Source organism: Brachypodium distachyon, chromosome 3, assembly GCF_000005505.3.
Source record: "Brachypodium distachyon strain Bd21 chromosome 3, Brachypodium_distachyon_v3.0, whole genome shotgun sequence".
NCBI classification, from domain to species: Eukaryota; Viridiplantae; Streptophyta; class Magnoliopsida; order Poales; family Poaceae; genus Brachypodium; species Brachypodium distachyon.
Window position 1 is genome coordinate 24426928 of NC_016133.3, and position 26471 is coordinate 24453398.

General features: G+C 45.7%; 3 protein-coding genes and 2 long non-coding RNA genes across 7 annotated transcripts; 3 read left to right on the forward strand and 2 right to left on the reverse strand.

The window, feature by feature from the left end:
• The first annotated feature begins 138 nt into the window (after nt 1-138).
• LOC112271607 lies at nt 139-1333 on the forward strand. Its single transcript, XR_002964885.1, has 3 exons — nt 139-175; nt 261-333; nt 413-1333. It is a non-coding gene; the product is annotated as an uncharacterized LOC112271607 (long non-coding RNA).
• A 1969-nt stretch (nt 1334-3302) lies between these two features.
• On the forward strand, nt 3303-5982 carry LOC100833099 (pentatricopeptide repeat-containing protein At2g22410, mitochondrial). The gene has a single exon (XM_003573827.4). The coding sequence runs from the start codon at nt 3718-3720 to the stop codon at nt 5674-5676; it is 1959 nt and encodes a 652-aa protein (XP_003573875.1). The 5' UTR covers nt 3303-3717; the 3' UTR covers nt 5677-5982.
• Nucleotides 5983-9920: 3938 nt separating this feature from the next.
• Nucleotides 9921-11131, forward strand: LOC104583633. 2 transcript variants are annotated; one of them, XR_001406825.2, is made up of 2 exons: nt 9921-10720; nt 10809-11131. It is a non-coding gene; the product is annotated as an uncharacterized LOC104583633 (long non-coding RNA). The 2 variants fall into 2 exon arrangements; XR_001406826.2 differs by having other exon boundaries at nt 10840-11131.
• Nucleotides 11132-19465: 8334 nt separating this feature from the next.
• Nucleotides 19466-21747, reverse strand: LOC100838912. Of its 2 annotated transcripts, none has more exons than XM_010236398.3 (6): nt 21277-21740; nt 21024-21112; nt 20660-20941; nt 20144-20519; nt 19965-20046; nt 19466-19835 (listed from the first exon to the last, which is right to left on the reverse strand). In XM_010236398.3, exons 1-6 carry the CDS (start codon nt 21300-21302, stop codon nt 19644-19646), a joined length of 1047 nt encoding a protein of 348 aa, XP_010234700.1. In that variant the 5' UTR covers nt 21303-21740; the 3' UTR covers nt 19466-19643. The 2 variants fall into 2 exon arrangements, with proteins under 2 accessions (XP_010234700.1, XP_014756809.1); XM_014901323.2 differs by having other exon boundaries at nt 19643-19849; nt 21277-21747.
• A 456-nt stretch (nt 21748-22203) lies between these two features.
• LOC100833413 (probable chromo domain-containing protein LHP1) lies at nt 22204-25928 on the reverse strand. The gene is made up of 5 exons (XM_003573828.4): nt 25325-25928; nt 24475-24561; nt 23716-24396; nt 22662-22722; nt 22204-22581 (listed from the first exon to the last, which is right to left on the reverse strand). Exons 1-5 carry the CDS (start codon nt 25696-25698, stop codon nt 22534-22536), a joined length of 1251 nt encoding a protein of 416 aa, XP_003573876.1. The 5' UTR covers nt 25699-25928; the 3' UTR covers nt 22204-22533.
• Nucleotides 25929-26471: the final 543 nt, after the last annotated feature.

Consider the following 26471-nt stretch of genomic DNA (forward strand, 5'->3'; position numbering starts at 1 on the left):
GTCGCACCGGACCTAGCAGTCCGCCGCCGGAGCTCCTCCTTGCACGTGTGGATACCGGCAGAGGTGCTGTACGTTCAGCACTTCGACGATCGCGGGATTGGATCGGCTGGATCGGATCGAGGGACTGCACTGCATCAAGGCGCCGCATCAATAATCCGCAACTGCGCGTCTAGTGGTAATCCTCGTGGCCTTCTACCTCGGCTAGATCTTGGGAGTTCGCGTAGAAAAGTTTTTGTTTATCTCTACGCGTCCCTTCACAGGTTGGTGGGCTTGAGATTCACTTTGCAGCATAAAAGGTTCAAGAGAAAAGAAGGGGTTGATGCCCTGTCAAGAGTAGGCCATATGTTTTCCTTATATGCTATATCTGCTGGAGCAACTATGTGGATTCATGAAATTTTGAATTCTTATGCAGTGGATCCTAAAGCTCAAGAGTTGTTAGCTCAGCTTGCTGTGACTGGTTCAAATGAGGAAGGTTTTCAGTTACAACAAGGCCTGATTAAACTCCGTGGCAAGGTGTGGGGGAAGTTGTAGTCATTTCTTCCAGTTTGTTCTCACAGAATGTTGGTGCATCGAAAGTTGTATCTCATTCGTTGAATGGGGTGTAGTCTTTCTAAGTCTTGTTGTGTTAAATTCTAACTTATGTACGACATTTGTTTCCTTTAATGAAACCGGAGGGATGCCCTCTGCCTTAAAAAAAAAGGTGTGGGTGGGTGCTAATGTGGGGCTTGAGAGACCAAGTTAACAGAAGCATTTCATGCTAGTGCACTGGAAGGACATTCTGGAGTTTATGCCACTTATCAACACATCAGCAATTTATTTGCTTGCACCGGTCTCAAATTACAGTTTGTCGGCAAGCAAAATATGAACATTGTAAATCACATGGGTTGTTGCACTCTTTGTCTATGCCTAAAGTAGCTTGGCAGGATATATCCATGGATTTATTGATGGTCTTCCTAAGTTAGCTGGTTTTAAAGTGATTGCCCATTTCTTCCGCTCAAGCATCCTTACACTCAACATCTGTAGGGAAGGCCATGTTTCAAAATATTGTGAAGCTACATGGCAATAGAGACAGTGTTTACAAGTAATTTGGGAAGGAGTTGTTTGCACTTCTGGATACTAAATTGCAGATGCCGTGACTATCATCCTCAAAGTGATGGCCACACTGAGAGGCTGAACCATTCTTTGGAAATGTACCTCAGGTGTGCTACACATGCTCAACCCAAGCGGGTTCCATCGGCTTCCTCTGGCAGAGTTCTGGTACAACAGTTCTTACCATATGACTGGGATGTACTCCTTTCAAGGATATGTACAATCAAGAGTCGCATCATGGTAGGTTAACTGATCAAAGATGATGGCCAGTGATAAGGTACGTGACTTCCTTACGGACATTCAACACGGTTCTGACATGATGCGTTATCATTTGGAGAGAGCTCAATTGCGTATGAAGCACTATGGTGATAAGAATCGCAGTCCTTGATAGTTTCAGGTTGGTGATTCTTTGTATCTGAAGCTCCAGCCTCATGCTCAGTCCTCAGTGGCGAATCGCCCATTCCCTAAGCTGGCTTACAAGTTTTATGGGCCCTTTGAGGTGGAGGCACGTACTAGCGAGGTGTCTTATCATTTGAAGTTACCAGCAACGAGTTTGATTCATCTCGTGTTTCATGTCTCATAGCTTAAGCCTTTTATTTCTAATTACACCGTTGAGTCCACAGAGCTTCTTGTACCACTGGACTTAGATGCACTCGATGTGGTCCCTAAAGAAATTCTGGAGTGGTGCTTGAGCAGGAAGCCAGGAAGGGCAGTGCTGCGGTGCTTCAGGTCAGGGTGAAGTCGACCTCCTTGCCTACGTGATCTATAACTTGGGAAGACTATGCGGTCCTGTGTCAGAGGTTTCCATTGGCACGAGCTTGGGGACAACATAGTATTCGAGGGCACGCCACTGTAACGCCTGAGGCAATAGCAGAGAAACCTGTAGCTACCTAATGTGCGCTGTAGTTATAACTGGTGTGCCGTGTTGGCAATGCGCCATGAGTTTGGGCCAGCGGCCGTTCTTTGTGTTTGAGACTGGTAGATATAACCAGCGTTGCGTGCTCTCTGTCAAACCATCGGTGAAAATAAATAGAAAATATTCCTTGCCCCTCTATTCTTCCTTGCTGCTTTACCCATCTTACGCAAACTGAGACCTTGCCGGCGACCATCACATCGCCGCGGCCGAGGTTCATCACACTAGTCGTCTCGAGCATGCTTGCCTAGCGATTGGAGCGTTTCCTCCAGTGAGTGGACCAAGTTGACAGTCTTCCTTCGGCTTCTTCCTAACGTGAACCTGGTGGTCACTTCTTGTCGAGAGTTCTTAGGGACATGTATCATCATGGAGATGATCGGTAGAGGGGCTTGACGGCGGAGGTGGAAGCGATCCGGAACAAAGCTCGGCTAAATAAGAATTTACCCAGATTCGGCTACACTTTCTCTGTTGGAGGGCAGAGAACCAAAAACAGTAGTACGTGCCTCCACCTCAAAGTTACCAGGCACGTACAAGTTTGATTCATCCCGTGTTTTATGGGCCCTTTTAGGTGGAGGCAAGTACTAGCGAGGTGTCTTATCATTTGAAGTTACCAGCTAAATTATATTGATACACAAATAGCAATTACAGGAGACATCTCCTCCCATGGGTACCTAGCCCGACTTTATATAGTCAGACGGCTAGGGTTTCGGTGGATCGTGTATGACATGTACACGATTTCTTACATACCTAATCTCTTATTGGGTATTACTTCATTTACAAGTTATTCTATAAACCGACCCGACTTGGGGGTTGATCCTAGCCGAGTCATACCATCATGAGACTACGCAGCTGGTATATTTTTGGCATTAGCCTCCCGAGTGCAGCTTGGATAGGGGGGCGACTAAATCTTAGGCGCTAGCTCCCGCTTTTTAACGTGAGGGACAAAGGGGTGTCGGATGAGAACGGAGGACGAACGAAAGAGAAAGGCGGACGAACAACGAGGGAAATAGATAAGTACTCCCCCCAGTCCACAATACAACGTGTATAGATTTTTCTCATTTGTTCCACAATACACCTTATTTTTCTCTTGGTACCCGCACCCGGCCAATAACTATTCACGTTCATTTATTATTAACCAACATGAGTGGTCAGGCAGTAGAAACGAGAGCTGATTTGGTCCAAGTGCACAAATCTATATGAGTTTGGAATAAAAGGAGTATAAGTATAGATATAGATTTAACTTTATTTACAAAGACGTAAACGTAGTAATAACTAAACAGTGTAAAAGTGCTAGATCAAATTAAGAGAAACTTGCAGGATTTCTAGTGGGAGTAAACACAAGTGAGGAGGCAAGTTTGGAAGGAGGCAAGTTTCTCACGAGGGAATTTAAGCTACTGTAACGGTGCTAAGAAAATAAAAAAGTCCTGAAATAAGTTACGTGAATACATATCCACATCATTTATTTTGATTATTTTGATAGGGGAGTAGTTATTTGTTGGAGTGGACGAGCGCGAACAGTAACTTCAGATTTTCAAAAGCATTTTACTCTATTGTAACCGAGAAAAGAAATAGAGTTGAAACAGCTTTCTCTTCGTTCTCCTTTCCTGCAACTCTGTCTGTGTGTATGGAGCGTCCGGTCCGACGAGCTCACGTCGTGGCGATCGCCGGAGGCGACGGATGTTACAGATAGGGTTGCTCCTCTTCTCTCTCGAACTATGTCTCCGCCTTCCCTTTGCCCCCTCCTGGCCATCCTCTCCACCCGCCACCCGCCGTCGGCCGGTCGCCTCCTGCAGCTCCACGCCCACCTCCTCACCGCCGGCCTCATGTCCTCCCGCTCTCCGTTCCCCTTGGCCTCTCGCCTCGTAGAGGCCCTCGCTCACTCCGACGACCCCCGCCATTCCCCTCGCCCTCTCCTCCACGCCCTCGCTCTCCTCGCCTCCCTACCCACCCCACCTGACTCTGCCTCCCCTTACAATGCGGCACTCCGCGCCCTTTCTCTCTGCACGGACCGCGGTCTTGTCACCCGCTGTCTCCCGCTCTACTGCTCCCTCCTCCGCTCGGCCCGTCCGGACCACCTCACTTTCCCCTTCCTGCTCAAGGCATGTGCTCGCCTGCAGGAAAGGAACTATGGCAATGCGGTCCTTGGGAATGTCCTTAGTCTTGGGTTCCATGCGGACGTATTCGTGGTGAACGCCGCGATGCACTTCCTGGCGGTCTGCAGTTCCATGGCAGAGGCACGCAAGTTGTTCGATGGAAGTCATGTAAGGGATTTAGTGTCGTGGAACACGCTGATTGGGGGTTATGTGCGGAGGGGCGTACCTAGGGAGGCGTTGGAGATGTTCTGGAGGATGGTAGGGGATGGAGCGGTGACGCCTGATGAGGTAACGATGATTGGAGTCGTGTCAGGGTCCGCGCAGCTGCGGGATCTAGAGCTCGGGAGGAGGCTCCATGGATATGTGGAGAGTCATGGGGTGAGGTGTACGGTGAGGCTGATGAACGTGGTGATGGATATGTACATCAAGTGCGGTGATTTAGAGCGGGCCAAGTCTGTGTTTGAGGGGATTGACAAGAAGACGATTGTTTCTTGGACTACAATGATTGTTGGTTATGCACAGTTCGGGCTGATGGATGATGCACGGAAGGTGTTTGATGAGATGCCTGAGAGAGACGTATTCCCATGGAATGCACTGATGACTGGTTATGTGCAGTGTAAACGGGGCAAGGAGGCTCTTCGGTTGTTTCATGACATGCAGGAAGCAATGGTGGAGCCTGATGACATCACCATGGTCAATCTTTTATCAGCTTGCTCGCAGCTTGGAGCGCTAGAAATGGGTATGTGGGTTCACCATTACATCGATAGACGCCGGGTTTCACTTAGTGTTATGCTTGGCACAAATCTAGTTGACATGTACTCCAAGTGTGGGAACATCGAGAAGGCCATCCGTGTTTTCAAAGAAATACCGGAGAAAAATGCACTCACGTGGACAGCAATGATATCTGGTCTTGCAAATCACGGACATGCTGATGTGGCCATCAAATACTTCCAGAGAATGATAGAGCTTGGGTTGCAGCCTGATGAGATTACATTTATAGGTGTTTTGTCTGCTTGTTGTCATGCTGGTCTGGTTAAGGAAGGTCAGGAATTTTTCTCACTAATGGTCTCAAAATATCACCTTGAGAGGAAAATGAAACATTATTCATGTATGGTAGACTTGTTAGGCAGAGCAGGTTACTTAGATGAAGCAGAACATCTAGTAAACACCATGCCTATGGAGCCTGATGCAGTCGTTTGGGGTGCTCTTTTCTTTGCCTGTAGGATGCATGGTAATATTACTCTGGGTGAAAAGGCAGCAATGAAATTAGTAGAGCTTGACCCGGGCGATAGTGGAATTTATGTGCTACTTGCAAACATGTATGCAGAGGCAAATATGAGGAAGAAGGCTGATAAAGTGAGGGTGATGATGAGGCACTTGGGAGTGGAGAAAGTTCCAGGATGTAGTTGCATCGAACTAAACGGCGTGGTTCATGAATTTATCGTAAAGGACAAGTCACATACTGATATTGCTGCTATCTATGACTGCTTGCATGAGATCACACTGCAAATAGAGCATACTGCGAACATGATTGACACGTCTATGTTACTGGCTGAACCCTGCAAGATTGTGATAGACTGATAAGTTCAGTTATTTTGTGCTCAATCATGCAATGAGTTATGCTGGACAATGTGTTCAAATGACTAGGATTTCCTGATGTTGATCAAACTTTGAGCCATTACCTCAGCATTTCTGGCCCTTTTACAGCTTGCATGTCAATGAAAATAGCAATCTTCCATTACAGTTTGGTTGAGGTCATTCAAAAGAATGTAATAGAATGGTTCCAAAAAGTGAGATGGTTATTGTATTTGGTTCATAGAATATAGAGAACTGTAATAGAACAACCATTTGATTCCTCGAAAGAGAATATTCTCCTAATATGTCTAACCATCCTGTTCCTGAAAAGTAGGAATCATTTGGTACCAAGTGGAAACAGTGATTCTAGGTGTTTGTTTTTTCTAGAGCTGGAAAAACATTTCCATTACTGAACGGGCCAGGCAAGATCACCGGACACCAGGTCACGAACAAAGGTAGGAACATCACCCGACCCGGCCATACGGCTTGGGTTATATGCACCATCTTCGCACCTGCTGCCACTAGGGCATCAGCTACCTTATTACTCTCCCGGTTACAAAAATGGACGGAAAAACTGAGAAGTTCGAAGAAGCAAATAGCCTGTTTGACATTGGGATGGAGGGAACGGTAAGCAGCAGGGTGGTGGTGGCTCTAAGAGTAGGAGCTGCGGTCTTTTGTTGTTTCAAGTGGTGGCCTACGTTGTAAGTCCGGCAAGGTGGTGGAGTCAGCTGATGCGACCCTTGGTGTCGAGACTACGACCCTACATCTAGGCGCATGGCCGTAGGCTGCGTAGTTGTCCAATATGGCTTGGGCTATGTGTTGATGTTATACACCATCAAAGTTAGATTCAGGAGAGCGCACGCCCAAGGATCACTGATGGTAGCACCCAGAACACAATGACAGGTTCAGGCCCTTGATGTGAGGTAACACTCTATTCCTGTTTGTGGCTGCTTGTATTGAGCTGTTCTTGGACCGTTCTCGAACAACTCGGGGAAGGTTTCCCTCGAGGTTGTTCAGATCCGTCTGTACAGAAGTCGGGTGTTGAGATTTGTTCCTCCCTATCTCTCTAGGTGGGGGAAGGCTTGGGGAAGAAGACTTTATCTTGCCTAGGTTTGTCCCCTCGCCAGCTTATATACTATGATCCGGGTGAGGGTTACAGCTGTCTGAGCAATTACAGGGGGAAATATTCCCCGGGGCAAAGGACCGCTCTACCCCTAAGATATCTTGAGGTTGCCTTGGTCATCACTCCGGCTCGATGTGGGGTCTTCCCATCAGGTTGAACTCCTTCACAATTCTTTGGCCATCTCATGCTGGATGGGCCAGGTTGGACCCTTCTGGGCATACCCGAGTCCCATATCCTCGTCACTATGTGGCATTTGGGGACGTGTAGCAATATTTCACCCTATCTCGGGGCATCCTATCTCTGGGTGGCAGATTCTAGGACAGCGGTCTTAGAGAACGAGCCATTCGTATGCCGGGATGCCGCCCTAGACAGTGTTGGTCCTCGGAGTGTCAGAGGCTGCAAGTTGCGCATGGTTCTAGAAGCACGTTATCATTGACTGCCGCCCAAACCTTGCTCCTCTTGTATAGTCTTTGGCTTCTTTTCCTCTTGGCAAAGGCAATGCCTAAAGGTGTGCTGGATAGTTCCTGACGATGAGTCCTCGTGTTTCTTTGGGAGCTTATTATTAGGGTCTTACTTCCCCTCTCTAGATGGGCCACACCTAATCTGACGGTGCCCTCAAGGACGACTGCATCCATTCTTCAACCGTGAATTCGGGAAATGGTCACTTTGTGTTGTGCCACTGCCACCCGGGGAACGGACACGTGGGCGACGGCACCGTTCCCGGGGCAGAGGTATGATGATCACACTGTGCTAGTCAAGGTACACGCCTCAAGGCCGAGGAGGGGCCAAACAACGTAGCAGGCGCCAAGGCTATATAAACCCCCTCCCGGCTCCTTCACCAACCCAGAGAAGAAATACAAGAGGAGCGTAGAAGTGCTCAAGATCCACATCCTCAAGGGAGAGGCACCATGGGAAGCCTGGCATGGCGAGGGGCTCTCCCGCGGCCGTAGCTTCAGAATATGTTTTTGGGCCTTGTCCACAGGCATATTCTGGAGCTAGGCCCCAGGGGTCCTCCATCGCGCCACGGAAGGTTGATCCCGGGGGACCTCCCTTAGGGTCACAGGAAGCCATCACCCAAACATAGAGAGCCTGCCAAGCTAGGAGGACCCCTGGGGCCGGGCTCCTCCCATCAGCATTACCATGAGCTCGGACCCAGATGTTCCCCTGACAACTGAAGAAGCACGGGTCTCCGCGGGCTTGGCGCACTGCCAGGCACCGGAGGCAAGGAAAATACTCAGGGGAGGAGCCCCCCTTGGGGCAAGGCATCCTGGAGATATGGGCATGCTCACCTCCCCAAGATCCCCAGGATGCTTTGCTCCCGGGAGACATTCCCCTGGCAGAAAGATTAACCCCTGGTGATTGCCAAGGCCCAGAAGACACCCAAGTAAGGAGGTTCCCCAGCGGCAAAGCCTCTTGGAGATACGGGTGGGCCTACCCTGCCCGAGGTCTCCAGGAAGCTTTGTCTCAGGGGGCACTCCCCTGAGAACAAGACAGTACTCACGGTGGCAAGAGAAGCCCGAGGGAGCGCCGAGTCCCCCACCGAATGCACCTAGGCCACACCACCGCCTTGTCCAGGTATGTAACCCCGGGAGGCTGCCAGGGGAATGCTTACTTGTAGGACCAGGTGGCAGAGGGCCGCAACAGGTGGCACATGCTGCATGCACGCCCATGGCCGGTCGAAGGCATTTAATGCCCCTGTCCGCTACAAGAGAGACAAGACCGGGCACTCCTCTACTGTTCACCGACAAGACCAGACAAAGCCAGTCGGTCAAGGGCAGCTCGACGGCGTGCCCCGTCCCATCAGCACAACTCATGCGGCCTGTTCATGGACAGCGCCCCCGGGAGGCATCGACACCGCACCACCCCACGCGACGCGTGTACCTGTAGTGTGGCAACCATGCAGGTAGGCCCTGTGTTAACTTGCAGTATAAAAGGAGGACCAATGCCAACGTAGAAAGGGTTCACACACTTAGCATTCTACACGCACAAGAGCAACACCACTTGTAACCAGTAGTTACCCCCGGGAGCTAGCGAGCGCCCTCCGGAACATGTAACTTGTCCCCCCCTCAACCAATATACAATAGCAGGACATAGGGTGTTATGCCTCCGTGCGGCCTAAACCTAGGTAAAACACGTGTGTCTCGTTCGTGATCGTTTGAGCCTAGGGAGGAGATCGCCGGAGCATTTCCCGTCACCCACCGAACAACAAAGGGGGTGCCGAGCATCCCCGCTATCGAAGTTCTGGCTTCATAATGTTTCCCTGTAATTACAGATACCTCAGTTCGTGGGGCATAATATGGAGCAAATGCTGCGACAACATGCACTCGAGGCTGATCTTTCTTATCCCAAACCTGCAGCATGTCGTCAATCACATGGCCATACCCCAAGCCCAGGAGATGATTCTATCATTCTTGTGAGTGGTACTTTCATTTTTTTGCTTAGAGTTGATATGCCGTGCTAGATATCATTTCGAATAATTGTACACGAAGGTTGCGTCTTATTTATTTTCTGTTCCTGATCTATTTACTTTGAACTTCAGGTCTTTAAGTAGAAGGGGCAGTTGTCGCCGGTAAGTTTTTGAGGCAAAATAGCGCTGGTCTTGGATATGCTACAGTTGAATGTACGATCTCCTTTACCATTTCTCATTTGATATCCTAATAATCAATGTCAGTCATGTTATTGATTGATTTGCGAATGTGAAATCGATTCACCCTGGTAGATGCTGCAAGGTACTGCCTGCAACCTTATGCTCATGATAATTTCCTTTCAAATTTTTATTCGCGATAAAGAATGGATGATGAGCACAATGTTTGTTGTATTGACATTGCCTTCAACTCCACCACTACAGTAACTTGCAAGGTAATGGTATACGTGGGTAGGTATACAATTTGTCTGTATACCAAGAAGAATTATACATTTAAATTTCCGTTATTTGGTATATCTATCCAAATAATAAAAGGAGGAACGCTTCTTTCGTCGTCGTCCGTCCACAAGTTTTGCGATTTGCCCCTTCACGTTTTTGTTAATTTAACCCGCGGTCCATACTAAGGGCTGAACTGGGTTTGTTTTGCAAGATGGGCTAAACTGCAATTTTGCGTCTCCCGTGTCTCTCCCGACTCATCCCCGGCCGACCCACATCTCGGCCGCCGTGCCCTCGCCGCAGCAGCAGCAGCCAGCGGCAGATTAACCCAGAGGAGCAGTGTTTCCGTCGTTGGTCGCACGCGGATTCCTGGTTTAGTGCCTCCGCAATTCCGCATTGACTTCTCCTCGCGCGCGCCTACTCTGCCGCCATCCTCCTTCTCCTCCCTCTGCACGCGTGTCCCCCCTTCTCTATCTCATCCCCCGCACCGCGCACGACAGGAGAAAAAAAATGCGGCCGCTGCCCTCAAGCGCCCGATGCAGGCCAGCCCGCCGCTGCCCCGCCCCTCCACCGGCGCGCCGCTGGTACTGCCGCCTCGCCCCTGACACGTGCGAGAGCTACTGCGGCCGACCTCAAATCTGTCGCCCTCAACCCAATCCCGATTTTTCCATCATTCCGAATCCCAACTCGCAGGCTCGCATCACACGACCTCCCTCCCTTGGCCTAGCAAACTGCCCTTCTCGTCCCCTCCTGGACCTGGGCGAGGCAGCGCGCGCAGGGGCTACGAGCCAGGCGCAGCTCGCGTGCGGCGACGCGCAGGGGGCGCGGGCGGCTGCACGTGCCGGGCTCAGGCGGCGCAGGGGCAAGCGGCATGCAGCGGCCCGGTACGGGCGCTGGCAAGAAGCGGCAGCGCGTGGTGGGCTCGGGCTGCGCGCAAATGGCCCTGGCGCCGGAGTTCACTGGGCGCAGGCAGCGGAGGGCGGCAGGCATGGCCGGCAATGCGCAAGAAGTGGAGGCGCACGACCTCCTCGCCGCGACAGGACGCTGCGGCGGGCCTCCCCTTGCCGGTAACACCTGGCTCTCTGGGCCCCCACTCCCAATGCACATGCAACGCCGCTGTCGCGCCGCTCTCTGCCTCAGCACTCTGCACTGCAGGCTACCAACTTGATGCTATCATGCCCGTCAGGTGTTCGATGATGTGCCCCAGCGAGGACAGCATTAACATGGTCATCCCCAGCCATGGAGAGCGTCGTTGGTCCGCATCATCACGTCAGCGGTTATTGGTATAAGCAGCACCTATCACTCATATATGTGTTTAGTTCTGAATCTGAAATAACACCAAAAGATTGTACACTAAAGTATAGAGTGTTGGTGCATGTTATATAGCAAAACATGCACTAAAGTATAGTGTCGGTAAAGATTGTACACTGAAGTATATGCGTTGTCTATCAAAAAATTATACTCCATCGGATCCATAATAAGTGTCTTAAATTTTGTGCGAACTTTGATACGGGTGCGGGTGGCCCGACCTTTCGATGAGATTGATAACTCTCGATTTGGGTAGGAGGTGACGTTGACGATCCGACTACGGCCTAGCAGGCAGCGCCTTAGCAATCGATACACCAACTCCAGAGGGTTATTGATCACGCAGGGGCACGATCAACCTGACCACGAAGGTCTTTGTTCCTGCAAGCAATCGAAGAACAAGCAAGAACAAGATAAATAGCGGATGCAATCTAAAATTGCGAATATACTATATCAAACCAATGTCTCAACGAGACGATAAGTTGGGGTTCCGAAAGCGGTAAAACAGGTGGTCTAACCGACACACGCGATTACACGAAGTAGTAGCGATGGCTAACTTTTAACTAAACAAAACCCAAGGCTCCTTAGGGGGGCTCATGGGGTATATAAAGGAGGAGGGAGAGATATTTTCGTCCACCTTGAATAAGGAGTCCGAAATCCAACTCTATCTCTAACTTTCCTAACAAACTACAACTCTTTAGGAAACAGAAAAACAGATCCGTCAGTTTGTTTTGTCCGCCACGGTCAGCACGAGTCGAATCTCTTGATGGGGCCAGATCCGTTGGAAAGGTCTTGTAATTACCTTTCCAACAAGTACTTGTTTGCTTGATTTGGACTCCGGATGCGGCCTGGGTGATTAAAACAAATTCGGGTCTCCTGGCAGCTCGGACCCGAATCGGATTCCACTTTAATTCGTGATGTCTTTCTCTAGCAAGCTCCGAATCATGTGCCGTTTGATTTCTTGGAAAGTAGACTTGATAGGCTTCACTTTGAATCTCCCTTTGCAGGCTATCACACTTCATCTTCACTTTGGATTTGTAAAGTTCATTAAGATGCCTACATAATAAGATTACACAAGATAGTAGCTCCGTCTCATTGCAAGTAACATATTGAAAACATTTTGTAATTGAATTCACCTGATTATAATTTTTATTAGATACACCAACAATTAGGGTTCTAATGGTCGTATCCATGGTGATCATGTCCATATCATCCTCCCTTTCTTGAAAGAAAAGCCGTCCTCGGCGTCGTTTGTGCTGAAAAGAGACTGACAAAATAGACAAAGTGTGTGCATGGTATATGTATATGTCATCAATTTTAACTCCACTCCCATGCTGCACATTCGATGTTTCACGTAAATAAAACTCATAATAGTGCAAAAAATTAATAGTCATATTCCAACAGCAAGTATCACATTTTAATTTGTAATTCTCATCATTAAACGATCCTAATGTAGGTGAACAATAATTCAGAATTCCCAAATGGCGAGCTACAATATGCGTCAATGTGCAATCATGCCATAAGTTATTTGTCGTACAACTATCACCAATATTAGAGGTCATATCAAAATGATTGAGCATACACAAAATATTGTTGTCTCTCAAATCAAGAAAGTTATCACAAGCAATGCAAATCTGATGCACCAAAACTTTATTGTTGACATCATGTTCTCCAATTAATTGAATAGTGTATCCATGGGCATTAGCAAAAGATTTTGAAATTGTTAACTCAGAAACTTTATCCATTGCATGTGACAAATATATAGGTGTATCAAGTGTAATATAACACAAAGAATTAATAGGTGGATCCTTATCAATCACTCCATGTCTAATCAACTCGACACAACCTAAATCAAATTTATCTATCTCACTTGTTTCTCCCAAAACATTAGTTATTTCCTCACATGATTCGTTCTCATCAATATCAAAATCAATTTGTGCACTCAAATCATTAGAAGAATTAATTTCAGTAGTAGGTGCACTTGAATCACCATGTACGACAATAATTTCACATGGTGCAGAAAATTCAACAGGTATCACATTTATTTCATCACATGCCCTTTTTAGTTCAGCAACACAATCCTCTGTATCACTACCTTGTGGGCTCGACTCATTTGTAGTAGACCCTCGCTGTAATTTCCTCTCAACTTTACGAGCAAGATTAAGCAAACACAAAAGAGAGTCGTATTTTCCATATTCAATCATGTAAGAAATATCAAAGTTAAGCCCACAATAAAACCTATCCATTTTTCTTTGTTCGGTTTCATCTAAACCAGATCGCAAGGTTATAATTTGGAACTCATTGTAGTAATCATCAACAGTTTTATCATCTTGTGCCAAACGTCGTAATTTTGAACGCAAGTTAAAAGCATAACTAAAAGGGACATATTTTTCTCTCATGATTTTCTTCATATCAACCCAAGTGTGGGGAATTTTCTTTTCTCTAACTATCTCATTCCACCAAGATAAAGCAGCAAAAGTAAATTTACTACTAGCAATTTGAACCTTACGACTATCTAGTACATCGAAGCATGTGAACTGTTCAGTTAAAGCTAGCTCCCAATCTATATACGTTTCAGCATCATTTTCCCCCTCAAAGAAAGGTACAAACAATTTAATTGTATTAGAAGGATTGTTTTGTACCGTTGCCGTGGCATTATCAACAAGAGACGTGGAAGATGGCCGTGGTGACAAGCACTCATCGCGGTCACGGGATAGCATCGGTCTAGTTGCCATGCTTCGTGTAAGTCCTGTCATGGTTAGTAGAAAACAAGAAACAAAACACAGTAATATGTTCCTATCAACTACTAGGATGTGGCTACAAGTCGCTCAACTCTCAAGCTAAAAATCAAGTTCTTACAAGTTCTTACCATGCAAAACAGGAAGGTGATGGCCAGCGGCGTAACCAACACCTCCGGAGATTAAATGTATCGATGCCTCGGTAACAAACCAACCTAGGTGTAGAATCTGTGGAGCTTGGAGGCTTTTGTGAGTAGCAAGGAATAGCAAATAATCAAATCAGCAATGCAAAGTTGAAAATATGCTCAATAATGCTAGTCCTAGCTGCTGGAGTCGATAAGAACGAATTACAGAAATAATCTAAGCCTAGATACTGAAGAAGATAGGATAGAAAGATCAAAAGATGGCACAACAAGTAAATCTCTGGGATTTTTTTTCTTCATTTTTCTTTTTGTGGCCTTCTGTTTGGCTTCTTATTCTTTTCTTCTTCTTTTTTTTTTCTTTTTTTTTAACCCCAGAAACTCACGCAAAAGAAGGACCGGAAAACTGTACGTCGGTCTGTCGAAGAACAGCAAAGGCTGTAGTAAGAAAAATTCAGAAAAATATGGAAAAATATGGGTTAGAAGCGTATCGACACAAGCTTTCTAGCAAGGGCAAGATCACTCAAAACGGATGTCGGACGGTGGAGAAAACTGAGAAACACCGGGCTGCAGCGACGCCGGAAAACGGATGCAGAAACTTGGAAGCTTCAAAAGTCCACCTTACAAACCGAATTTGTGGGTCAAAGTGCAGGGCAGCGCCCTGGATATTTCCTGATGCGCCTCGTCGTGAGCTTTCCAAAAAGTCCAAGAACGTCCAAATCCGAGTTGGTACGCAAAAGATACGCCCGTTTTACTGAACACGGGTCAAACCCACCCGAAACTAAAATTCTACTCGGACTCGGATCCGAAACTGACTCGAACTCTTTTCTTTTTTTTTCGTTTTTTTTTCTTTCTTTCCTTTTTTTTTTCTTTCCTTTCTTTTTTTTTGACAACTTTCCGAACAACTTGATCTCTAAACAAAATTCGATCTATTATGAAAACTTTCCAAAAGCACTCTTGAATGGATTCGGACTCGAACTTGCGGCTGAAAACTATAAGTTCCCGACTCAATGTAGAACTCGATGTAGGACACGGCGTAGGACTCGACGAGGGACTCGGTGTAGGACTCGAAGAGGGACTCGGTGTAGGACTCGAAGAGGGACTCGGTGGAAGATATGGTGGCGGCGGAAGATTATGGCGGTGGTGTGGCAGGAAGTTTGGCGGCGGAAGATTGATGAAGGAAACCTGCGTCACACGAAGAACAAGAAAACCAAAAGCAAGTTCGATCTAGTAGAAAAAATCTGAAAAACGATCCAATCTAATCCAGCAACTCGACACGATTAATGCAGCAAAGATTCAACAATGCAAATACTAAAGTGAAAATTGCAAGGCTCAGATTGGTTGTAGGACAAGGTAACTAATTCTATTTTTTGTTTGGCTTTTTCTGGACGATAGGTAAAAACAGATCTAAACTATGGATAAACTGGAAAAATCTCACCGAGCAACCTTAAGCTCTGATACCACGTGATACGGGTGCGGGTGGCCCGACCTTTCGATGAGATTGATAACTCTCGATTTGGGTAGGAGGTGACGTTGACGATCCGACTACGGCCTAGCAGGCAGCGCCTTAGCAATCGATACACCAACTCCAGAGGGTTATTGATCACGCAGGGGCACGATCAACCTGACCACGAAGGTCTTTGTTCCTGCAAGCAATCGAAGAACAAGCAAGAACAAGATAAATAGCGGATGCAATCTAAAATTGCGAATATACTATATCAAACCAATGTCTCAACGAGACGATAAGTTGGGGTTCCGAAAGCGGTAAAACAGGTGGTCTAACCGACACACGCGATTACACGAAGTAGTAGCGATGGCTAACTTTTAACTAAACAAAACCCAAGGCTCCTTAGGGGGGCTCATGGGGTATATAAAGGAGGAGGGAGAGATATTTTCGTCCACCTTGAATAAGGAGTCCGAAATCCAACTCTATCTCTAACTTTCCTAACAAACTACAACTCTTTAGGAAACAGAAAAACAGATCCGTCAGCTTGTTTTGTCCGCCACGGTCAGCACGAGTCGAATCTCTTGATGGGGCCAGATCCGTTGGAAAGGTCTTGTAATTACCTTTCCAACAAGTACTTGTTTGCTTGATTTGGACTCCGGATGCGGCCTGGGTGATTAAAACAAATTCGGGTCTCCTGGCAGCTCGGACCCGAATCGGATTCCACTTTAATTCGTGATGTCTTTCTCTAGCAAGCTCCGAATCATGTGCCGTTTGATTTCTTGGAAAGTAGACTTGATAGGCTTCACTTTGAATCTCCCTTTGCAGGCTATCACACTTCATCTTCACTTTGGATTTGTAAAGTTCATTAAGATGCCTACATAATAAGATTACACAAGATAGTAGCTCCGTCTCATTGCAAGTAACATATTGAAAACATTTTGTAATTGAATTCACCTGATTATAATTTTTATTAGATACACCAACAATTAGGGTTCTAATGGTCGTATCCATGGTGATCATGTCCATATCAAACTTAATACAAAGTTGTACTAAACCTGAGACACTTATTATGGATCGGAGGGAGTATTTGACTGAGAATGGAACTACGGATTGTATATGGTATGTCCCCGGAAGAGGCGGGACTGCGTGGCAGCACGAGGGCAGAGGCCGTCGCGACTGGGAAATTTATTCGTTAAGTGGGTGGTGCAAAATGCAAATTCTTCAATTGAATCAACCTGATGAAAAGATCCGCTCAAAATTACAAGCAGAATGAATAAGTAGATTCAGTTTTCACCGGTTCAAACAATAGAATAGAACACTGTTTGTGCGGACAGCAGAAATGCCATTCTTGATTGTATATTTACTAAGTAAATGGCACTTTAATTAATACCATTGTTCGGTTCATTTGATTGAATCTCAAATTATATTGTTGTCTTTTCTACAAATGTCAATTTTTATATGCATTACATTTACATGTGAAAGTAAAAGAAATTAAGAGACCGTCACAATGCACGGGGACCGTACTAGTCTTACTCATATAAAAGAGCCCGGTGGTGGCTGTACGTCGCCCCATCTTCCCGTCTCTGACGAGTGGGACATACTTTCCAGTCCCTTTCACCCCCACGCTCGATTGGAACCAATTCTTTTCGCGTCGCCGTCGCCGACCACTGTGCCTCCCCTCTCTCCGTCCTTGGATTTCTTCTCTCGTCGCCGGCCACCGCGCCATCCTCAGCCTCCCTCTCTCATCTGTGGAGGGCGACGCTGCCAGCCCGCCACAGAGCAGGTCTCGGCCCCTTCCCTTCGCTGCCCTCGTACTGGCCATGAGGAAGTTTGGCCGGCGCGGTCGCTAAGAAGGGGAGAAAGGAGGTGAGACTGACCCTCCCTCTGCCCGCCTCTCTGGTGTCGCCGGCCAGGCGGCCACCGCTCACCGCACCTCCCTCCGCCCAAGCCAACACAGCCAGCTTTTGCCACTCTCTCATCTTTAGATGGCAACGCCGCCAGCCCACCACAAAGCAGGTCCCAGTCCTGCCCTCATCCTTGAGGAAGCCCTTGTGCTGCGTATCCTTCAGGCGCTCCAGCAGCACTTCTCCAGGCGAGTTGCCGGGCTGTGGGCGCGGACGGGTCAGGCCTGGGCTCGCTGGTCTTCTCCCCCTCTCTTTCTCATTCGCCAGCTACAGAGCCCCGACTCGCTTCCACCACCGGCGTCCGTAAGCTCACCTCCGCAACTGGTCAAATCCCCAGTGCCACCTGCGCCAGTGACTTCGCTTGATCTGGTATTTTTATTTGCATAGTTTCCCGTGAGGTGGAAATTTCCAGAGTTATAGGGATTCATGAATCTGTGGGCATGAATCAGGGTGTCTGATTTGGCAAAAATAACTGGTCACATTTAACCCTAGAAATGTCTAGATCGTGTTGGATATTCATGGCAAGGAGGGACACACGCACTGTTGAATGTTCTTGGCAAGAGTATTTCGCTAGAACTACAGCATTTTCACTAGAAGTAATGCGAGACAGAAGTCTGCTCATTCAAGTTTATTTACTTTTTCTCGCGTATTGTAACTGAAGGTTAACAAGCCCAAGTTTTCGTAATTGTCAGTCTCATAGTCTCGATGTGTAAGTGTAAACGCAATTTCTGTATACTTGTAATCCCCGATGCTGGATGATTTCACTGTTGCATATTTGTTCGGCGCAACGTATCGTTAGTGCAGAGTAGAAAAGGACATGATTTCGGCTAAGCTCTACCAGATTTAGTTGTGACTAAATTATGCTTTCTTCTGTCTCAAAATGGAAAAGGCTAAAAAGGAAGGTACAGTTTAAATATCCAACCCGCTGATGGGGTAGGTACCATCATGCTTAGAGAAGCAATTTTCTATGATCACTATTATGAGTTTATTTTCACTGAGTCAACTTCTTACCAGCTGCAGTGGTATGAATGTGAATTCCTTTTCAGTTCTAGGTGCTCACCAAATGTTGTTTTCTGAGTCTGAAGCTGCAATTGATCGAAAATGTTTGTTAGGTTTATTTCTCGTTGCCTCCATATAGAAGGTAAATTATTATTTGGTTCTCAATGGAAACGTTTCTCATGGTAAGATAAGATTTTTCTATGTAGCTTTATTTACTCCTGTAAATGTTATTCTCGTGTAAAGTCTTTTGAGTTAACCATTTAAGATAGGTATAACACATGGTTTAATTCATAAGCATTTATTATCACTAAAACTCCCTCCGTCCCATATTAAATGACTCAAATTTGTCTAAAAATGGACGTCTATATATAATAAAATACGTCTAAATACATTTAATATTTCGGCACTTAAAATGGGATGGAGGGAGTACATGTTTTGTAACCATTACTATCTTTGAGTCCTTTAGAGCTATCGTTTACAGTCCAGGCTGAAGCTAGATTCAATTCTTTGACGTACAATTAAACTATCTTTTACATCAAAAGATCAGAGCTGATGTGTGTCAGATAAAACTTGATAAGACTTGCTTGTGAAACCTGATTATGTACATAAAAAATTGAATATGTACAGGTCAAGGAATTCTTGTGCATATCAGATTATCATTTAGCAGAGAGCAGGTCTTGATCAAGGAAAAGTCCATACTGAATAAGCTCCGGGTGTATATACCCTTCTGATTTAATCAGCTCTTATCGTCCTAGATCAAAATTAACTGAAAATATTGGATGCAGAATTCATTATGAATCAAGTACACGTGTGCAGTGGCTCCATGTAAATTTCAGGCAAGAAAATAAGCTAAAAATGCTTCCTGCCAAAAAAGGTACTTCAGTTTTACAGCTTGCAGGTTCAGCAAAGTAGCATGAAACCAAATTGTCATAGAGTCAGATGAGTTTGTTCATTTGCACCTTGGATGCAAAAGTGCAGCTCCTCGCTACCATTTTTTGTATAAATTCTTTCGTGCTATTTTTTTTTTGTTTTGCCGATTGTGCAAGAGCTACACCAAGGGACACCAATGTTGGCTGCGGCACCCCATGTGGTGAGAATAAATGCCTTAACCTGCAACAATTTGCTTGTCATTCTTCGCCCTTGTGGCGACTGTTATTATTGTGGGTTGTTTATCTCCGTTGATGACATGATAAATGAATGTTTGTTTGGCAAGATAGTGTTTTTTTTTTACATTCTGAGATATGTGAACTATATATGTTATTCAATGCACAGCCGTTAATCCAGTGTTAAAGATGAAGTTGACTCGGTTCATTCCTTAGTTTGATATAATCAGTTGACCTCCCTGATTAAACCGATGTCCGCATCAGGTCGCGCCCCCAAGCATCTAGTTAATACAAGCTACACGGTAAGAAATAACGTCTATTTCTCTCTCTCTCTCTCTCTCTCTGTCCATGGTTTCAGAAGCAACTACATGACTGCGGTAGCTTTCCCGTCGACCGGATCTTGGCCGCCTTCTCCCAGACATTTGCCTCGGCGCTCCTTTTCTTCTCCTCAGCCGTTAGTCGCGACGCGGCAGCAACCTTGCTGATCCTCTTCATCTCGTCGTTGTACTCCTCAAGCGCCTTTGCTCGCTTCCTCTCCGAGTCCCCCTGCCACAAATTTGCTTGAAAATCGTGATCCAAATGAATAGAAAGCCAGAATATATAGAGCTACGATATCTAAAACGAACAGAGCTACGATAATAAATAATAATAAAATTGTAAGAAGCAGAGACCTACCTCTCTGGGCTCCTTTTGGCGCCTGGCCTTGGCCTTCTTTTCAGCTTCCCATTCAGCTATTGTTTCCATCGCCTCATTGTACCTGGAGAATAGCAAATGGCAATGGGATTGTTTGTTAGATAGACTGTTATGTTAGTGATTGCAATTAAGAAGATCATCATCTCCACAAGTCAACTCACCGCTTCTTGATCTTGGCCAGCTTATCCTTCTCCCACGCAGCTGCTATCGTTTCTGCCTGGCCAGAAACTGTCGTTGCAGACGGCCTGGCCGTTGGCGGAGCGCTCTGATTCGCCAGGTCTTGCTCAAATTTGCGGCTCTCATTCTTCTCTCGAGGAAATGAAGACGTTGGCTTAACCTCTGGGTTTGTTCTGTGAATTGCTTGCTCCTGCTCAAATTTTCTGCTGCCCTTCTTCTCAGGTGTTTTCCGCGTGAAACTTGGATCTTTCTTGATGTTTGGAACATAGTCAACCACCTTCTCTACCACGTTCTCAGCTGGAACTAGACCTCCTGGCTTCTTTTGCACCGGCTTTAGCGGCCTCCTCGCCAAAACATTGTCTGAAAGTTCACACCTTGTTTTAGTATAATACAACATTTTCATACTTGCTACACTAAATGTTAATGTTAATGTCAAGACTCAAGACTTGCTACACTAAATGTTGGACTATTTCAGGATATACTTGTAAATCTTTTACCACCTTGTTCATGATCATCGCCATCTTCGGCGGGCTCTTTACTGCCAAACCATCTTGAGATTTTGCTCCCTTCGGCAGGTTTCTTCAAGCTTTCACCCCTCTTGAAAGTTGAGGCATCTGTAGGCTCGTGGATTGCAATAGGCTTCTTTCGAGATACTAATTTCTCAGGGATAGGTTTCTCTTCAGATTCTAACTTATCCTTCTCTCTTGCAGCAATAGCATAGGCGACAGCTGCCACTGTTGCCGCGTAAGCAGGATCGTAACCTTCACAGTTACTCATTTGCCCTGAAAATATTAATTTTACATCCATTTCTTCATGCTCACAACTTAGACCAATGAAAAAACAACGCAGATTTTGATTGTTTACCTCTTCCAAAAAGTGTGCCTTGGTGAGGCGGTATTGTTATAGTCTGGCCGCTGCCCTGATCTTCCTGTCCTACACCAGAAAACCGGACTCTGCGAAATAGCAAATCAGTTTCACAATATCTCCAAGTTCTGAATAGTTGCCTTACCTGATGGAAAATGGCTAACAATATATAGTTCTCACGGCTCCAAAATTTTGAACACGGAAACAATTTTTTTTCTTTGAAAAAGGAAGTTGTAGTGTTAAACGATAGTACCTCAATTGTTTGATGCCATCATCCATGATGCACAACTGAATTGTTGGGGAAACTAATGACCTTTCTGGTGTGCAAACAAACTTATGGATTGGCACCTACAAGCTGATGTATGTTCTAAGCTAAGCATTGCGCAATATATATAGAGGTTTTGAAAGAGATGGAGGAGGGCAAGAAACCAGTTGTCTTGGAGGCAAGCTAAGGAAGGAAACTGGGATCACTTGTCGTATTGAGCAAGTCTTTAAGAATCCAGACATCTTGCTTGCAGTGTGATTAATTGCTACTGCAGTTATATTCCTCTACACCTCCTAAATATTTGGGCTACTTATCCTCTGATATATTCTTGCCTTGCCATAAACATTTCAGTCTTATTCCATTACCTAGACTTATACTCTCTTCGACAACGTTTACAAGGTCTCTTTTGAAAAATGGTATAATCCAGACATAATAATAAATTAAAATACTCCCTCCGTCTCATATTAAGTGAAGAAATATTACATGTATTTAAACGCTTTTTGAGTATATATGCATTCATATTATGGCAAATTTGAGTCAATTAAAATGTGACGGAGGGAGTATAAATGTAGATTTAATGTTGAAAAACACCAGTACCAGATGAAACATGGATACCAAAGAAAAACACTAGTACCAACGAAATTTGAAGTTAAAATCAAAATATTAATGCATATAGTTGAGAGTCATATGAGACAAGTCTTACATTTATGAATCATGATTTTTTGGAGACAAGCCTTTCATAATCGGACGGACACAGTAATGGTCAAGACAAATTTATAAAAGTTGGCAAGGTTTCTTGTTGCTTTGAAGTAGTATATTCAAAGCCTTGCTTGAAGATTCACATGAGAAGGGAGCTCTTATGATGCAAACAAATTACGGGCTCGAGTTTGTAGTATATCTCCAGAACATCATGAGTTTATTCAGCTCTACTGAAATGCATCAATTCAACCAAATTCCAGGTGGCTGCGACTGTGATGCAAGTCACCAAAAATCTCCAATAACTTATCAGCATATAATACACATGATATCTCTCTGGTTTCAAAAGTATTAAACATAATATGGTGCAATTAGTTGGGATCCCATTCTACTAAATATTCATTCATTAAGCACAAGGATGACATAACCAGACTATACTATCTGAAGACAAATTTCTCGAGCATATGAATGACATAGTAAATACATCTCAACAATTTCTGAATAGCGTAGTACAGGCAACTGGAACCGAGTAGCTTCCATGCATCGTTTTCATGAGGTGGGATTGTAACGAAGGTGCTGCTCGTAGTAGTTTATAAGCTGCAAAAGAACACAGGCACTTCCTTGTTGGTCGATTTTCATAAATCAGGTAACAGGACAGAGAAGACAAGGATACATACCACTAATGGGTTATTAGCTTTCAGTTCCTTATCATCCACAAGGACCTCCTGCCCATCAGACCTGTTGATTATATTAATTAGGGACAGCAATAAAAAACTGAAGGTATTCAGCGCCACAATGGGGCAGTACTTGTAAGAAGATACATTTAGAATACTGGCCATAACTGAGGGGGAAATCGCAGTTATTCCAAGTGGCCACCTAAAACCGGCTGAAAACTGGCAACAACATTTTTTATTCAAATGTGATCAATGAAACTGTCCAGTAGAAAACCATCCACCGTAAAAGCTCTTTTCTTTCGGTTACTTGGTTCCTGAATCCTAGGTTAGGCTAAGTGCTTGACTGGCATACCAAAATTACAATGGGAGCATGTATGCCGTATGCCATGCTGGTCTTGTGCAGCTATGAACTTTTTAAGTTTTTAACTTTTGCATATGCTGTGCTAGCAGCTTAGCACCATTGTAAAAGATTTGAACCAGAGAGAAGATAATATTGTAATCCAGCAAAGCATGAACCAAGATGTCAGATGTAATTAGTTGTGATGTCCTATTACTGTTCAATCTAGCTATGAACTGTGAGCACGTAAATTTTACTTCTAGGTGAGTGGTAGGAAAGACAAAACAAGCAAGCACTCTTGTGCGATTAATTGTTTGTTATTCCATACTTTGTGGCTGTACAGCTATTGTCAGTAATGGAGAAATGTTAGTATATTATGTAATACAGTAAGTGAAAACTGGAGTTTTACAGACGAGAGAGTTAGCAATTAAGACCAGCAAGCACTCTACCAATTAACGGTTCGTTCTTGCAGAGTCTGTTTCTATGAGGTTATATATCTATTGTTAGAAACGGAGCAATGTCAAAATAACATGTACTCCCTCCGATCCATAAAAAGTGTCGCCCATTTTGTACTAAGTTAGTACAAATTTTGTACTAAGTGGACGACACTTTTTATGGATTGGAGGGAGTAATTAACAGTATGTGAAATTGGACCTCTACACACGAGAGAGCGATTAAGACCAACAGATTAAGAACAGCAAGTGAATACTAGACCTGTACCTAAGTGCTTTGAATGTTATTGAAACTTGCTGCACATCATTGGTCATGGTGGCAAAATAGCGCACTGGTTTGATGATCTTAGTAATATGAATTCGGTTAGCACAGTCCTCCCCCTTGTTCCTATCACCAGTTTCTCCTTCTGTAGAATCGACATCCTCGTTGCCAGGCTTCTCTCTTTTGCCATTATGAAGCTCTCCTTGCTCTCGTGTTGCTTCATCCTGCTTGAACCTCCTCACAGATCCAGACTTGCGCTTCTTGGCACCAGTCACTTGGCCAGCCTGAGATGGGGGCGCCTGTACTGAATTTTCCACCTTTGATAAATCATGATTCACAACCAGAGGCTCATCTTGTTGATCAACAACAACAGATAGAGGTGCTCTTTGACTTGCAGAACCAACAGAAAGAATATTGGAATTACTCTCCCGTGTCACATTTTGTCTGAGCATTTGCTGTCCAACCACACTTACTGATGCATCATGCCCCCCAACTGAGTTCTTATTACTATTATTAGTTGCTCTCCTACTGCTTGTCCTGAGAGGCAACCTTTTGGGTACTGGGGCAGGGGTGCGGGGCAGAGATCGGGGATCAGAGCGACGTGGGCGGCCCCTTTTACCCTGAGAAGGGTTAGGACCTATTACCGGAGTAGTCATGGCCTTACGTTTGCGCTTCCCATTTTGCTGTCTGCATTGCATACACAAAAACAATGTTATCTTATTTCTTATGTGCTGATCGAAATCAAATAGAAAAGTGAATGCATACCGCTTCTCAAAGGCATCAACAAAATCAGAGCAGGCCTTTAGGTTTTCGAAGGGCTCCCATGTGTTAGCACTCTCTGGCCACCCGCGCCTTACAAGTCATAGTTTGAGGAATACAAGCATCAGTACTAGCGTTGACAACAGAACTGCAATCAAAATATGCATAAACAGAACATGGCACATGTAATATGCCGCTGGTTTAACAAAGCAGGGTAAAAACATATACACAATCCAGAATTAAAGAGAGAGAGGTTAAAGGACATCATGCAGTAAAAATGCACAAAAAACAGCTAGGCATGGTTCAGTTACTACCAAAAATGGCTTGCAATTGCAGGATGCACAAACATGCGGGCTGTTCAATCCAATAAGCAAAATAACAACGCAAATAAAAGTCTTACATAGAAAAATGCTACACTGACAGGAATTACCAAATGATGACCGGACAGCTACCATTGCTGGGTTAGGAATTCATGACTTAACCTAAAACCACATAAGAGCATCGAACTCGAGCAATCGAATAGGAGCTAAACTGCAACTATCATCAATGTACGCACTGCTTACAGTCCAAGAATCCATCGGCTTAAATGCAAAAACATAACGATCAGTGAGTCACTGCAACGGTACAGCCAAAATTTCGAGACGAATCCCTGAACTACCCACCCAAGAATCAACAAAATCAAATCGAGACCAAACCTAACACACAAAAACTAACTAAAAAGCCAATAAAGCATAAATCCTAAACCAGCAATGCTACGCACAACAGATGCCATCCACAAAAGGAGCAACAGCCAATGCTAAGATAATACAGGAATTCCGTGAAACATACGGTGTTGGCAGAGAAAAGGTGCCATTACCATTTAACGAGGTACTGAAGCTGGCCCTTGCGCAAGCGGCGGCGGCGGATGGTCTCGATCTCGTAATACCCTTCCGCCAGCACCGGCGGCGACCCCTGCTCCGCCGCCGCCGCCTGCACCGAATCCTCCGCCGGGGCTTCGTCAGCTTCCTCCTCCTCTTCCTCCTCCTCTTCTTGTACCCACTCTTCCTCCTCCTCCTCCTCCTCCTCCTCCTCCTCCTCGTCATCCTCCTCTTCTTTCCACTCCTCTTCCTCTCCTTCCTCGCCCTTCTCCTCTTCATCCACTTCCGTCGCCACCGCCACCATCTCTTCCTCATCCTCGACCGGATCGCCGGAGCCGACCACCACCGGGGAATCTCTTTTGCTTCGGGCCATGGCCAATTTTGTCCCACTAACCTGATTCCGCTTCCACTTTCCCCACAATCTTTGGTGGATCTTTTGCAGATTGCTGGGGGCGGACGCTGGCTGGGGGTAGAATTTGGGCGACACGGGGGAACAGAGCTGCTGTCCGTTCGTGGTGATGCAGGCGGGCGGCGGCGGCGGCGGATTTGTTCTTTCCCCTTGTACTACGTGTCTACCGGAAGAAAGCGTCGCATAGTCGTGTTTCTTTATATTTTTCGACAGTCCAGTCATATTTCTTTCTATTTTGAACAGTACATTTGTGTTTCTTTCTTTATGACAAAAAAAGACATTATCTTTACCAGAAAATAAAACGGTGAATAGATTCACGAGGGCTTGCGTTCGGGTGCGGCGCGCATCAAGATTTGCACTGGGATGATCCGACGGTTGTTTATTCCTCTCGATGCTTCTCGCTCCTCTCCTCTTCCCTAGGGCAGCATCGCAGTCCAATCACGCACCGCTCGTAGCACAGCAACAGGCCGCAAAGAACTGGGGGGTGACGCAGCGGCCTCGCGGGAGGAGGTGGCGAGCTCCTAGAGGCAGGGTGGGTCCATCTCGAGATCACGCCAGGCCCCGTGACCGTTCACGATGGCTTCGACAATTTGCATATAGATGGACTTTTATCTAAGAAAGCAACGCGTGTACGTTGGCAAAGTCACGACTTCGTCATTGACGCCATTGACTTCAGCTCCCCCGCCGGTCATGAGGTGGGCGGCATCAATACTTAGAAATGTCCATTTTCTTTTCTT